We start from the raw sequence: 15,164 nt of genomic DNA on the forward strand, positions 1-15,164 counted from the left end.
TTGCCATGGTCATAATGTCTTTTCATTCCTTCCCTTTAGATAGTCTGTCCTTTCTCCCTTTCGAATGCAGTGTTCACTATATATCCATTCTTTCCTTGCTGTTTCCTCCTCTGTGCCCATTCTATTTCTAGACCAAATGGTCCTACTCAATATTTGCTTTTGTGACTGAGTTATTTCACTCAGCATAACATCTTCCAAACTCAACCATATTTGGTAATGTTTTACAAGTTTATTGTTTTTCAGTGCTGCAGAGTAGTCAATTATGTGGATGTGCCATAGTCTGTTTCCTGGCAGGCACTTAAGCTACTTCTACCTCTTGGCTATTGTGAATAATACTGCAGTAAACATGAGTATACATGTATCTGTCTGCAAAACAGCTTTGGTTACTACTTTAGCGCATGTTTCCAGTAGAGGAATAGCTAGGTGAAAAGATATTCTTATTTCCAACTTCATGAGAAAATGCCAGACTGTCTTCCATAGTGGTTGTACATTTTCTTTTTCCAGCAGTAAATGAGAATTCCAATCTCTCCACATCCTTGCCAGCATTTGTTGTTTGCTGGCCTGTTGAAATTTGTTATTGTTGCACAGGAAACTATAGAATTTTTAATCACCTCATTTGCACGTGAAATTTGGACAAAAAATGAGAAACAAAGAATTGATGGTTTGGAATCATAGTATTGAAAAAGAATAGTGCATACACCATACATCAAAGTAACCAACAAATCCACATTGGAGGAATTCAGACAGAATCCTGAGAAGCACAAATGGCAAAACTCCATTCCGCATAATTTTGGTATGTTATCAGAGAGACCAACTCCTAAAGAAGGACTTCATGCTTGGTAAAGTAGATGGTCAATAAGTGAAAATAAACACAATGGCTCGAACACATATTTGATTTTGAGGATTGTGTAAGATTGACAGTGTTTAATTCAGTTGTACATAGTTTCACCATACGTTAATGGCACCTTAAATAACAATAATTTTAAGCAATTTTCAGAACATATGTTACTATTTATAAATGTTTTTCTTTTTATTGATTTGCCGCAGTAATGCTTCATATAATCTTTCATTTATATTGTGTTTCATATAATGATTCCTATGTTAGTGTTAGGTGCCATCTAGTTGAGTACGACTCATAATGACTTATGAACAAAAGATCAGAACCCTGTTCTATCCTATGTCATCCTTACGCTTCCTGACACACAAGAGCCCATTGTGGCAGTCACTATGCTAATCCACCAGATGAAGGGTCTTCCTCTCTTTCGCCAACCCTCCAACTTTCCCAGCATCACGTCCTTCTATAAGGAATAACCCCTCCTAGCAACATGCCCAAAGTATGTGAGACAAAGCCTCATCATTCTTGCCTTAGAGCATTCTGGCTGCACCCTTCCAAGACATAGCTGTTCTCTTCTCTATCCATGGGATGTTTAGTGTTCTTCTCCAACACCACAGCTCAAAAGCATCAATTCTTTTTCTGCCATCGTTATTTATTGTCTACTTCTCAGATGCATAACAAGTGATCGGAAAGACTATGGCATGAATCAGATGCTTCTGAGTCCTCAAACTGACAGCATGCTCCTCAATAATTTGGAGAGGTCCCTAAATGCATATTTTCCCAGTGCAATGAATCTACTTATTTCCTGAGTGCTGGTACCAAGGATTTAATGATGGATCCAAGTAAGATGAAGTTGTAGACAGTTTCAGTCTCCTCTCCATCCATCATGATGTTGCCTATCAGTCTAGTGGTGAGAATCTTTTTTTTCTTGACATTGAGATGCATTCCATACTGAAGGGTGCATTCATTGATCTTCTGCAACAAGTGCCTCATGTCCTCCTCAATTTCAGCAAGCAAGGTTGTGCTATCTGCATAAATCAGGTTATTGATGAGTCTCTTTCCAATTCTGATGCCATACTCCTCTTCATAGAGTCCAGGTTCTTGGCTAATTTGTTCAGCAAACAGATTGAATAGTTATGGAAGGAGATTACAACCCTGCTACACTCCTTTCTCTATTTTAAACATGCAGTGTTTCCCTGCTCTGTTTGTACAGCAGCCTACTGGTTCAGGCATAGGTTTCACATGAGCACAGTTAAGTTCTGAGGGACTCCCATTCCTCTCAATGTCAGCCACAACTTCTCATGATCCATACAGTCAAATGCCTTTATATAGTCGATAAAGCACAAATAGACATTCTTCTGGTATTCTTTACTTTCAGCCAGAATCCATCTGACATCAGCAGTGATATCCCTGATGCCATGGCCTCTTCTAAAACCTGCTTGTACTCTGGCAGTTCCCTATATATGTACTGTTCTAGACATTTTTGCATGATCTTCAGTGGTATTTTGCTTGCATGTGATATTAATGATACTGTTTGATAGTTTCCACATTCAGTTGGATCGCCTTTCTTGGGAATGGGAACAAACATGAACCTCTTTCTATCCTCTTGGCCAGACAGCTATCCTCCAAATTTTCTTATTTATTTAATTTCTATTGATATATGTCAATTATTACATCATTTTTTTAAAGTTCCCATTGTATCTTTTCTTTTCCTTCACTCTCCCCTCTATGTGCTCACTAAACTCCACTATCCTAGTGATTTCACTCTTCACCTTTTTCTGTCCCTTTCCCCTTTCCCTTTCTGTTTTTGGACTTTTATATGCATCTTACAATTAACCTTCTATTTTCACAATATTGGTCTTATGCAGTATTTGTCTTATAAGGCTAAGTTAGTTTACTCAGTATCAAGCATTTCTCTCTAGACTCCCCCATGTTATATAATATTTTATGAAATCATTGTTCCTTAGTGGTTCATAGTATTCCATTTTGTGAATGTACTATTGCCATTTGGACTGTTTCCATACTCTTGGTATTGTGAATAATTCTGATATGAAAATAAGTGTACAAATCTCTGTTTGTGTCTCAGTTCTGATTTCTTTGGGATATATTCCTAGAAGTGAAATATCTGAGTCATATGGAATTTCTATGTTATTTCTATGTTTTTTCTATGTCAGACTGCCTTCTAGAGTGTACCATTTTACAATCCCATGAGCAGTGCAATGGAATTCCAATCTTTCCACATCTTCTCCAAAATTTATCACTTGTTGTCCTGTTGGACTTTGCTACTGCTACTGGAGTAAAATGGTATCTTGTGATTTTGATTTGCATCTCTCTTATTGCAATGATTTTGAGCATTTCTTCATTATATCATATTTTAGATGTATCTGTTGAATGTCTTCCTCTGAGAAAAGTATTTTTGTGTCTTTTGCCCCTTCTGTTATTGAGTTATCAGTCTTTCTCACATAATCCCTGTAATCCCTCTAAATTTTTATTATGAAACCCTTATCTGAAATGTCCTTGCCAAATGTTTTTCAAGTCTATAGGTTTTTTTTCTACTCTGTTAAAAATTTTATGATGCACAAAAGGACTTGATCTTTAGAAGGTCCCATTTGTTGATTTTATCCTCTTGCTTGTGCACTTCTGACTGTACTGCAAGCTCACTATCTCTTCAAATGAAGAAACACATATAAAAAGGTGTGAAGATGATGATATTATTTCTGCACTTTACCTCAGATGTATGCATGAAGTTCCATCATAAATACCAAAGCTATTCTTCCATTTATATCTCTCATAGCAGAATTATTTTTTTTGAGAACTGTTTTTAAGATTTTTAATTCTTTCAATTTATAATTTTTAAATATCTAATTTCAAAGCATCTTTTCATCCTGCTTTATTTGTTACTTTAAAGGAGAACATGAAGCAATGAAAATACTACGAAAATACAATGGCTTGGATCAATCATACCTTAGTCTTTAAAGTTACATCCTTACTCTTTAAATGCTAAATGGATCCTTACCAGCAAGTTTTCCCAGTTCAATGATTCATTTAATTACTTGATGTCTGGTGCTGATTATAGATTCAGATAAAATGAAATCCTTGAAAACTTCAATCTTTTCTCCATTTATCATGAATTTGCAGATTGTCCAATTGTGAGGAGTTTTATTTTTGTTACCTTGAAGTGTAATATATACTGAAGAATGTAGTCTTTTATTGTCTTTAGTAAATGCTTGAAGCATTGATGACTGAATTGTGATGTTGATGAAGAGTGTTGAATATACCATGGAGTGAAAAAAAAGAACAAACAAATCTGTGTTGGAGGAAATGCAGCTATAGTTGTCCTTGGAAAGAAAAAGGACAAATATTTGTTTTACATACTTTGTGTATGGTATCCCTGAAAATAGATTAAAGCAATAAATAAGGGTTCCAATATCTCCACAGCTTTGCCAGAATTTGTTGTTTGCTGCTTGGTTGAACTTTGCTATTGTTAGTGGGGTAAGATGATATCTCATAATGATATTTATTTGTATCTCTCTGATAGCTAGGAGTTTTGAACATTTCTTCATGTATCTGTTTGCCATCTGAATGTCTTATTTGGTAAAGTGTCTATCCATATTCTGTGCCTATTTTGTGAATGGGCTGTTTATCTTTTTCTTTTTGAGGTGCTGATACATTCTAAATTTTAGATATGAGTCCTTTATCAGACATATGATTACCAAATGTTTTTCCCCAGTCTGTGGCTTCCCTTTTCACTCTCTTGGAGAAGTTTTTTTAATGTGCATGGGGATTTGATTCTTAGAAGGTTCCATTCATATGTTTTATTCTCTCCTGGTTGGCTTTTTCGTTATGCTTAGAAGACTGTTTATACTGTGTAATAGGGCTTCTAGATTTCTTTCTACCTTTTTTCTGATGAAGTCTTTGGTTTTACTCACTTATAAAGCAGGACTGATGTTTGGGGTTTGGGAGGAGAATAGGAAAAACACTCTAATGAAACAGATGAAAGAAAGAACTGTTTAAAAGGACTATATGATTAGGAATTCTATGTAATACAGCAGTACAGAATAAGAGGTACATTGCAAAGAGGATCAGGGGTAGGAGAGGAGGGAAAAAGTGGAGGAAATTGTGCAATAATGAATGAATATTAAAAAAGAAGAAAGTGAATTGGGGGAGGAGGAAAGAGGAGAGGGAAATGTGCAAAAATGAATGAATGAATATCCAACTTTTCTGTAAACTTCCATTAAAATGAGAATGAAAATTAAAACATTTTTGTTAAAGAGAAAGGTAATGTCAGTAAGAAGGATTGACACAGTGGCTACAATAACAGGGTAAGACAGAGTTTGTGAGGATGGTACAGGATCAAACAAAGCTTCGTTCTGTTGTGCATAGAGTCACTATGACTCCAAGTTAACTTGTTGGCACTTAACAACAACTGGTGACACAGTGTTATGCTGCTAATTGAAAGGTTAGCAGTTCAAATCTCTCAGCTGCTCAGAGAGAGAAAGATGAGCAATCTGTCTAAAAGATTTACAGTCATAGAGTTTCCCTCCATAAGTGCTTCTATCTAAAAATCTGTAAAATAGGCAGGCATGCAACTTTATGAAAAAAATCTGTGGATACAGACTTCAAAATTCAATATGCCAACCATGTTGTTATTCTAAGGAAAAGGAAAAGATGCCAGCCACTTCAGATGCCACTGATGCCTTTAAGTTTGCTGCTGTGGGAAGAGAAGGCAAATTCTCAGCTCCCAGTAGGTATAGTGGTTAATAGCTTCCTCAGATCCCAATCTCACTTAGGATTGATATCCTTGGGCTCAGAGTGACGGAGCATTCTGCCAATAAAATATAACATCTGATTTGTCACTTATGCCTTTTTCTTCCACAGAAGAAATCAGGACTTCACGAAGCTGTGAGAATATTCTGTCAGAAGATGAATGGAAAGTGTCAGTGTTGACAGGAGACACAGGAACTCAAGCCAATGTCACACTCTGGGTTTACGGAGATGAAGGAGCCACAGGACCAATATGTCTCAGAAAGGACAACTCCAATCACCTCTTCCTGCCAAGACAGGAAGATGAGTTCCAGGTAAACAGAATTAGCTGTAATGTTGATGTTTGATTATGAAGGAATTTCTGCAATTTGGAAGATTGTGGATTTGTGTGGGAGAGTGTCTATAAATGTATGTTTGTGTATGTGTGGGCGTGTGCCCTATGTAAAATAAGCCTGGTTTATTTATTAATGTGTCAAAGAAAGACAGGAAAACCCTTAACACGATAGATTGACATGGTGACTTTATTACTTACTACATAGGTAGAAATTACAAGTATGGTGCATGATAGGACAAGGTTCAGATCTGTTCATTGGGGTCACTATGAGTTGTAGTAGATTCAGTGGCAACTAACAACATCAGAATTCCCATAATTTATCTTAATGTACAATGAAATTACTAAATGAAGTACTCTTCCTCACATATCTGTTGTTTCTGTTGTGTGCTGTCAAGCCGTCTGCAGCTCATAGTGATCCTATGTACAACCGCCCTAAACCCTGCTGTCCTGTGCCAATCTTATTGTCTCTGACACACCTATCCCCATTATCAATCCATCTCATTGTGGGTCTTCCTCTCTTGTGCCATCCCTCCACCTTCCCAAGCATGATGTCCCTTTCCAGGACTGGTTCTGCCTTGTAGTATCTCCAAAGTATGTTAGACAAAGCTTCAGAATCCTTCCTTCTAAGGAGCAGCCTGATTTAACCCTCTCTAGGATGAACCTGTTTGTTCTACTAGCAGTCCATGGTATACTCAATACTTTTCAAGCACCACAGCTCTGAGGCATGAATTATCCTTCTATCATCCCTAGTCATTGTCTAGTTTTCTGATGCATAGTAAGCAATTACAAAGACTATGGCATCCTTTAGTCTCCAGACTGACATCATTGCTCTTCAGTTCTTTGGAGATGTCTCTGACAGCAGATTTTTTCAGTGCAATTTGTCTTTTAATTTCCTGTCTGCTGGTACCAAGAGTGTTGATTATAGACCCAAGCAAACTAAAACTTTTAATAGTCTCAGTCTCATCACCATTTATCATGATGCTGCCAATTGGCCCAATGGAGGAAATCTTTATATCTTATACATGAAAAGTAAATTATAGAATAAAGTGCTTCCCGAAATAAATTATGTTTTGTTGTTTTGTGTGCTGTCCAGTTGGAACCGATCCATAGCTGACTTTCTGGCAGGTTTTCAGACCCAGTTCAGTTAATTGCACAGGAGGAGATTACTCAACCTTCTCCTGCAGAGCAACTGGTGGATTTGAGCTGTGTGCCTTCAGGTTTGCTGTGCAGCTTCTTGCCACTAGGCCAACAGTGCTCAAGAAAAAATTTGTTTTAGGCTATTGATTTTTTGGGGGGAGATATTGATTTTAACTCACATCCAGTTTATGTGTCATTTAGAGATTTTTTTTATAGTAATAAAGTCATCTTTTGATATGCTTGAATGTATTAGGAGATATAAATGTGTGAAATTATTTTCTTGGCATCTTGGTAAGTGATGCTTGCAGCTTTGCCCATGCCTCTTCAGCTTCTCCCGCCTTTACTTCTTAGTATGAGGCAATTCTAGCCTGCTTTATTTTGATTACTGCTGGTTGTGTATTCTAGTTCCTCAGGGCTTTGGCCAAATTTCAATTAGGACAATTACACTCCACTTCACTAATTCCACCCAAACCCCCACAGTATGAAAGCTATATAGTTCTTTGGTGCACTATTAAACAGCAGTTGTTCTCCCTGGAGAGCATTCCTTCTGCATCATAAGACTATAGAGAGAATAGGGAATAATTGAAACCAACTTGAGTCATCAGAAAACCAAGGCAATGTTTCTGGCTGTGGTACTTTGAAATCACCAGTCTACCCAAATAGTTTTAGATCTTTAGACCTGGGCCTGTCATGCTTCTGTGGCAACCATTAAATTAAGTTGTACTGGAGAAAAGCAGTTCTCTGCAGTCATGAGGGAGCATTTTGGTAAGTGTATAAGCAAGAATTCCTTGTATAACAGCTGCATTTCTGAAAATTATTTAAAAATTATTATCTAGAACTGAGAATGGTTTGCTCTCCCATTAGAACTGTGTTGTTAGATTCCTAGGTTATACCACAAAGGTCTGTTTTACCCATTGTATATCATATAGTATATGCATTTATATGTTAATAAATCTATCAATGTCTTCCTAGAAAAATAAACCTAATTCAACCTTAGAATTCATTATAATATAATATTATAAGTCTTGACTATACATTAGAATTACTTAGGGAGCTTTAGAAACACTGATATCTGGCCCCATCTTGAAAGATTCTGGTTTAATTCATTGGCAATATGTCTTAGGCACTGAGTTCTTTAGGAACTCCCTAACTGACTCTAAAGTCTAGCCATTGTCGACAATCAGTTAAAAAATTAGATTACAAATTAAGAGATCTGTGTTGGAGTCCCAGATATCCATATATTAGATCTGTGACCTTAGCTTTTTTCAGAGCAACATCGCCTTTACGTATAAGATGTAGACAATAATACTTTTTTTTTGTAAATTGCAGGGCAACCTGACAACCAATACGCACGCACACACACACACACACACACACACACACACACCCCTTAAATCTATTGTGTTAGAAAGAGTAATAAAAATAAGTTCAAGAATAGGAACCTGTAGTCATGGAGACCAGGCTGAATTCTAGATAGACCTTTTTCTGGTTTCCTAAACTGAGCAAGTTGGTTATATCCTCATTAAGTCCGTTTTCTCTTTAGTAAAAAGGAACTAATAACACACATATAAGAATCGGTTCTGTTCTCAGAAAACAAAAGGTAAATTGGCACAAAATCAGACACGTAGTAATGCTAGTTTCAGGTAACTTTATATTGGGGTATTTTTTTTAAATGTAGAGAGAGGAAGTTTACATTCTTGGAATAAGAAAAGAATAAAAAAAAAGTTGGCTTACATTTTATACTTCAGCCTGTAAGATATATGAGCCAGCCACTTGGTTCTGCACTGAGAACAATAGTGAGAATAAGGGAAGGAAGGAAAGCTATATGCAGGAGATTCTATAATCTCAATATAGTTCCTTTTGACCCTCCATAGTCTATAGGGGGAGTGGTAGTGGTGAGTACTTGTAAAGAAGACTTCTAAGCGTGAAAGTGGATATGAAAGAATAGTTCTTATGATATCTTGCTCACCTAGCCATCCTAATTTTTTTCTTACAGACTTAGTTACAATAGACAGGATGCAAGTCAAACTTAATATGCAAGTACCAATTCATTCTGTCTTCTGTGGAACTAGATAGGTTTCCACAGAAGGAATATGGATAATGATTTTTATTTAACTTAGTAAGTAACTGAAAAACAATGATGTCAATTTCAAGACTTAGGTACACCTGATCCAGGCATGGTCTTTGCAATTATTTGCTATGCATCAGAGACCTGGAAAATGACTAAGGATAACAGAAGAAGAATTGATGCCTTTGAATTGTGGTGCTAGAAAGGAGTCTTGAACATATCATGGACCAGCAGGAAAACAAAGAGATCTGTCTTGGAGATGGTGAAACCAAGTTTATCCTTGGAGGCTAAGATTTTGAAACTCCATCTCATATACTTTGGGCATGTGGCCAGCAGGGACTGGAGAAGGACATCATGCTCAGAAGGGTGGAGGGAGAGCATAGGAGAGGAAGCCCCTAATGAGATGGATAGTAGGGAAATGAGGGTAGGTGAGTCAGAGTGAGTGAGACTGGCTCAGGACAGGGCAGGCTTCGAAGCTGTTTTGCATAGGGTCACTATGACTCTATGGCGCATAGCAACAACAATAACAATTTGAATGCAATATAACTTTATTTAATACTTATAATTCAGTATCCTAGGCATATAGTCTCTCTCACTCTTGAAAATATCTTTTTATTTACTTACTTCCCTAACTAGAATGTAAATTTGTCCAAGTTAATGACTGTGCTGCCATGTTAATCTTTATATACCTGTTGCCTTCTGTAATGTATTTATTATAATATTTTAAAAGTACTTATTTTATTGACTAGAGACTTTTATTTATAGACATTATGTCTCTTTTACATATAAATAAATCAAAGACTAGGGATAAAAATGCATTGTGTTTTATTTAAGTTTATAATAGGCAGGATTCCATTTTTGTGTAAGATGATTCCAAAGCCTACTCTACAGAATACTGTAGTAGAATACTACTTGGATTAATAAATATTCTTGCTCTATAAAAAAAATTGAAATACATATACTGTGTTTGGCCCAGGAATCAAAGAATTAAGGGTTTTCATTGTAGACAGAAGTTCTAGACTCACATGTACTTTTTCTTAAGCTTATAGAAATAGCTATACTCAGCCTTTTTTTGTTTATGGAAGTTGAGATATTTTTCCTTCTTAAAAGAAGAGCTCATCTTATTTGCCATTGAAACTCAGCTCAACTTCAGAAGACCTGGAAATCAGTGAAAAATGAGTGGTAGTCAGAAAACTGAGATTATCTACATTCTTCTTTTCTCTAACTTCCCTGTACACTTTTAGATAAGTCATAGGTTACATCTCTTTTATATTCTATATATGGTTCACTGACGGCTTCTTAAGAGGATTTAATCTTTAAATTCTGAAAGAGTTTTTGAGAGATTTTCAAACATTAGGAGCTCAAAATGTCTTTAGTATGTATGAAGAGGAAAAACAATTTCTTAATGTAGTTAATTTAAAATATTCTGAGTCATTTTTCCTTCTTTTTATCTCACTCAGGTTGAAATAAGAAGAATTGGGAAGATATATAAGATCAGGATAGGTCATGATGGAACTAGTAAACAACCTGAATGGAGCTTACAGAGGGTAATTTGACTTATTTTGTGTTTCATGGATATTCTGTGGTGAAAATAAAGAAGCTGACTACATAAATATATGACCGCATATATTTCTAATAATTTCAAAATGATGTGGACAATATTTTTGGCAATGTAACATTCTAAATAATATTGTTTATTTTGGCAAAAGTTTTTAATAGTATTTTTATCATTATTATTGAAAAGATAATTTGTTTTTATCATTATTACTACAAAAGTAATTTGTTTTCATGGAAGAAAATTTGGAAAATACAATGAAACATAAGAACAAAAAAATAATTATTTATTTCTTTATATAATATATTTATAAACACACACATCAATATTTTAATTTTAGTGAAGTTTAATCTTGCTTTAGCTATGCTGGGAATTGTGGCCCATTTTTAGAAAAGGATATCATATTTGGATAGGTGGAAGGTCAGTAAAAGGGAAGAAGACTCTCAATGAGGTGAACTGATACAATTCAGTAAGTTTAAGCCCAGCAAAGATGGTGAAGATGGTGCAGGATAGGGCAAGGATTCAATCTGTTGCACACAGGATCACCTTAAGTCATGTCTACCCAATAAGACCTAATCACAACAACAATATACATGTGTTGGAGGCCTACTTCTATTTTTTTTTACTTACTTATGGTAATACAGCAGTGATTACAAAAATATTTATTGAATGCATTCCATGTAATAGCTGCATTGCAAATGTTACTGAATTTCTGTCCAACAACAACTTTGATTTCGGTACCACAGACATTAATGGGGAGACATATGTTGAAGTCAATGAGACTGGTTCAAGACAAGGCAAGGTTCAGAGCTATTGTACCTATCGTCTTTGTGAGTCGCGGTGACTTAAGGGTTGTTGTTGTTGTTGTTCTGTGCCGTCGAGTCGTTTCCGACTCATAGCGACCCTATGCACAACAGCCCTAAACCCTGCTCTATCTTGCGCCAACCGCAACGCCTCTGACACACCCATCCCGATTACCCCAGTCACTGAATCAATCCATCTCATAGAGGGTCTTCCCCTCCTGTGCTGTCCCTCCACCCTCCCAAGCAGGATGTCCCTCTCCAAGGACCCGTCCCTCCTGGCAACATGTCCAAAGTATGTCAGACGAAGCCCCAGAATCCTTGCCTCCAAGGAGTAGCTTGGTTTAATCCTCTCCAAGATAAATCTGTTTGTTTTCCTGGCAGTCCAGGGTACATTCAGTAACCTTCTCCAGTAACACAGCTCAAAAGCATCCACTCTCCTTCTGTCTTCCCTAGTCATTGTCCAACTCTCTGATGCATAACAAGTGATTACAAATACCATGGCCTGTATCAGGCGCACCTTAGTCTCCAGAGGGACACTGTTGCTCCTGAGTACCTTAGAGAGGTCCCTAACAGCAGACTTTCCCATCGCGATACGCTTTTTGATTTCCTGACTGCTGGTGCCAAGAGTGTTGACTGTGGAGCCGAGCAAACTGAAGCTGTGAACACTCTCAATCTCTTCGTCATCCATCCTGATGCTGCCAATTGGTCCAGTGGCGAGAATCTTTGTTTTCTTGACATTGAGCCTCAGTCCATAGTGAAGGCTGCAGTCCTTGACCCTTCGCAGCAAGTGCATGAGGTCCTCCTCAGTTTCAGCAAGCAGGTTGTGTCATCTGCATAACGGAGATTGTTAATAGACCTTCCACCAATCCTGATGCCACAATTCTCCTCAGAGAGCCCAGCCTCTCAGATAATCTGCTCTGCATACATGTTGAAAAGGTATGGAGACAGGATGCATCCCTGGCGTACACCCTTCCCAATTTTGAACCATGTTCTGTTCTGACTACTGCCTCTTGGTCCAAGTATAGGTTTCGTATTAGCACAATTAAATGTTCTGGGATTCCCATTCTTCTCAGAGTCAGCCACAGTTTGTTATGATCCACACAGTCAAATGCCTTTGCATAATCAATGAAACACAGATAGACATTCTTCTGGTATTCTCTGCTTTCAGCCAAGATCCATCTAACATCAGCAACAATATCCCTAGTACCATGACCCCTTCTAAACCCAGCCTGGACTTCTGGCAGTTCTCTGCTGATGTACTGTTCTAATCGTTTTTGGATGTTCTTCAGCAGAATCTTGCTTGCATGTGAAATCAATGACACTGTTCTGTAGTTTACACACTCAGTTGGGTCACCTTTCTTTGGAATGGGAACAAATATAGATCTCTTCTAGTCAGTTGGCCAAGTGGTTGTTCTCCAGATTTCTTGGCACAACTTGGTGAGCACATCCAGGGCAACATCTGTTATCTGAAATACTTCAATTGGTATACCATCTATTCCTGGGGCTTTATTTTTTGCTATTTCCTTCAAAGCAGCTTGAACTTCTTCCTTCATCACCATAGGCTCTTGCTCATATGTTATTTCTTTAAATTCCTCTGTATCTGCCAATTCCTTTCTATATAACGACTCAGTATATTCCTTCCATCTTCTTTTACTACTTCCTGGATCATTTAATATTCTGCCCAAAGCATCCTTGATTACAGCAACTCTAGGTTTGAATCTGTTCTTCAGTTCCTTGAGCTTAAGAAATGCTGAGCGAGTTCGGCCCTTTTCATTTTCTGACTCTAGCTCCTCGCAAATTTCATTGTAGTATTTTGCTTTGTCATTCTGAGCAGCCTTTTGGAATCTGCTGTTCAGCTCTTTAGTATCTTGAATTCTTTCTTGTGCTTTGGCTTCTCTACGCTCCAGTGCAATCTTCAGAGTTTCTTCTGACATCCATTTTGGTCTTTTCTTCCTCTTCTGTCTTTGTAATGACCATTTACACTCTTCCTGAATGATATCTTTGGGGGTACATAGCAACAACAAAAACAACAACAACACATTACTAGTTTAAAATCAATGGCTTGGAATTGTGGTGCTGGAGGAGAGTATTAAGCATACCATGGGCTGACAAGAGAACAAATAGGCTTGTCTTGGAGAAGGTGAAACCAAGTATCAACTGAGAGACAAGTATTTTGAAGCTCTGTCTGACAAATACTGGACATGTGTCCAGGAGGGACCAGTCCTAAAAGAAGGATATGATTGGAAGGGTGAAGAGACAGCACAGAAGAGGAAGACTCAGATGAGATGAATTAACATAGTAACTGGGATAATGGGGGTAGGTGTGTCAGAGTCAGTGAGACTGGCTCAGGATAGGACAGGCTTCAGAGCTATTTTACATAGAGTCACTATATGTCAGAGACAATTAGATGACACATAATAACAACAACAATATTACTGGTTTATAGATTAAAAAATTGAGAGATTCAAGAAAGTTAAATACTTTTATAAGATCACCTAGGTGCCACAACAAGATAAAGGTAAACAACACAATTGAAATATGAGCACAGGACATAAACAGTCACTTGACCAAAGACATAGGTTTTTTGGAGGCCTGCTATTTCAGAAATGGATGGCCAATCCTTCTTCCTAGTCTGTCTTAATCTGAATATTCAGACTGAGAGAAGTATCAGACAGATCAGCGTTTTACAGAAAAGTGAAAGACATATCCCTTATTGTGGAATTAATCATTCATATCAGTGTTGTCCCTGCCCTTGGCACACGTGTCTTTACCCACTTATTTCCCAGCAGACCTCCGAAAACCCTACGTACAAGAGAACACATGTAGATAACAGAAAGGGCAACTGAGGTTGAGCTTTCAGGTATGGAAATACAAAGGAAGAGGAACAGTTGTAAGCAGACACTAGTGACTGGGACATGGAATGTGAGAACCATGAATGCTGGAAAATTAGATATTGTTAAGGAAGAAATGAAACGCATAAATATTGACATACGAGGCATTGGGGAGATGAGATGGACAGGCATGGGGCATTTTGAGTCGAATGATCACATGATATATTACTCTGGAGATGAAAAGGTGAGGAAAAATGGAGTTATTTTCATTGTAAGAAAGCCATTGCCAGTTCCATCTAGAAGTACAATATTGTGAGTCACAGGATAATATCCATACACATAGAAGGAAGGCCAGTGAATACCACCATCATTCAGATATATGCTCCAACAAACAGAGGCAAGTAAGAGGAAATACAAGATTTTTACCAATGTTTACAGTCGGAGATCGATCGAACATGCAATCAGATGCATTGATAATAATGGGTGACTGGAATGCAAAAGTTGGGAACAGAGAAGGAGATTTAGTAGTTGGAAAACATGGACTCGGTGACAGAAATGGAGCTGGAGAGAGAATTATTGAATTTTGACAATCAATGACTTATTCATTGCAAATTAATTTTTAAGAGACATAAACACAGGTTATATACATGGACTTCACCTGATGGAATGCATAGGAATCAGATTGATTACATATGCAGAAAAAAAACCGTTGGAGAAGCTCAATATCAGCTGTGAAAACAAGGCCAGGAGCTGATTTTGGAACAGACTCATATGCAAGTTCAGGCTGAAGCTGAGGAAAATTAAACCAAGTCCACAGGAACCAAAATATGACTTTGA

At 37.3% G+C, this 15,164-nt stretch overlaps 1 protein-coding gene across 1 annotated transcript in view; it reads left to right on the forward strand.

Moving 5' to 3' along the window:
- Positions 1-15,164, forward strand: part of LOC102868630 — a 504,064-nt gene that overhangs the window by 404,249 nt on the left and 84,651 nt on the right. Inside the window, exons 17-18 of the mRNA XM_006900538.1 lie at positions 5,714-5,913; positions 10,599-10,685. Of these exons, the coding sequence (XP_006900600.1) occupies positions 5,714-5,913; positions 10,599-10,685 (287 nt within the window). The remainder of the gene's footprint in view (positions 1-5,713; positions 5,914-10,598; positions 10,686-15,164) is intronic.

Source organism: Elephantulus edwardii, unplaced genomic scaffold, assembly GCF_000299155.1.
Source record: "Elephantulus edwardii isolate Elephantulus edwardi_28Jun2011 unplaced genomic scaffold, EleEdw1.0 scaffold00287, whole genome shotgun sequence".
Lineage (NCBI taxonomy): Eukaryota > Metazoa > Chordata > Mammalia > Macroscelidea > Macroscelididae > Elephantulus > Elephantulus edwardii.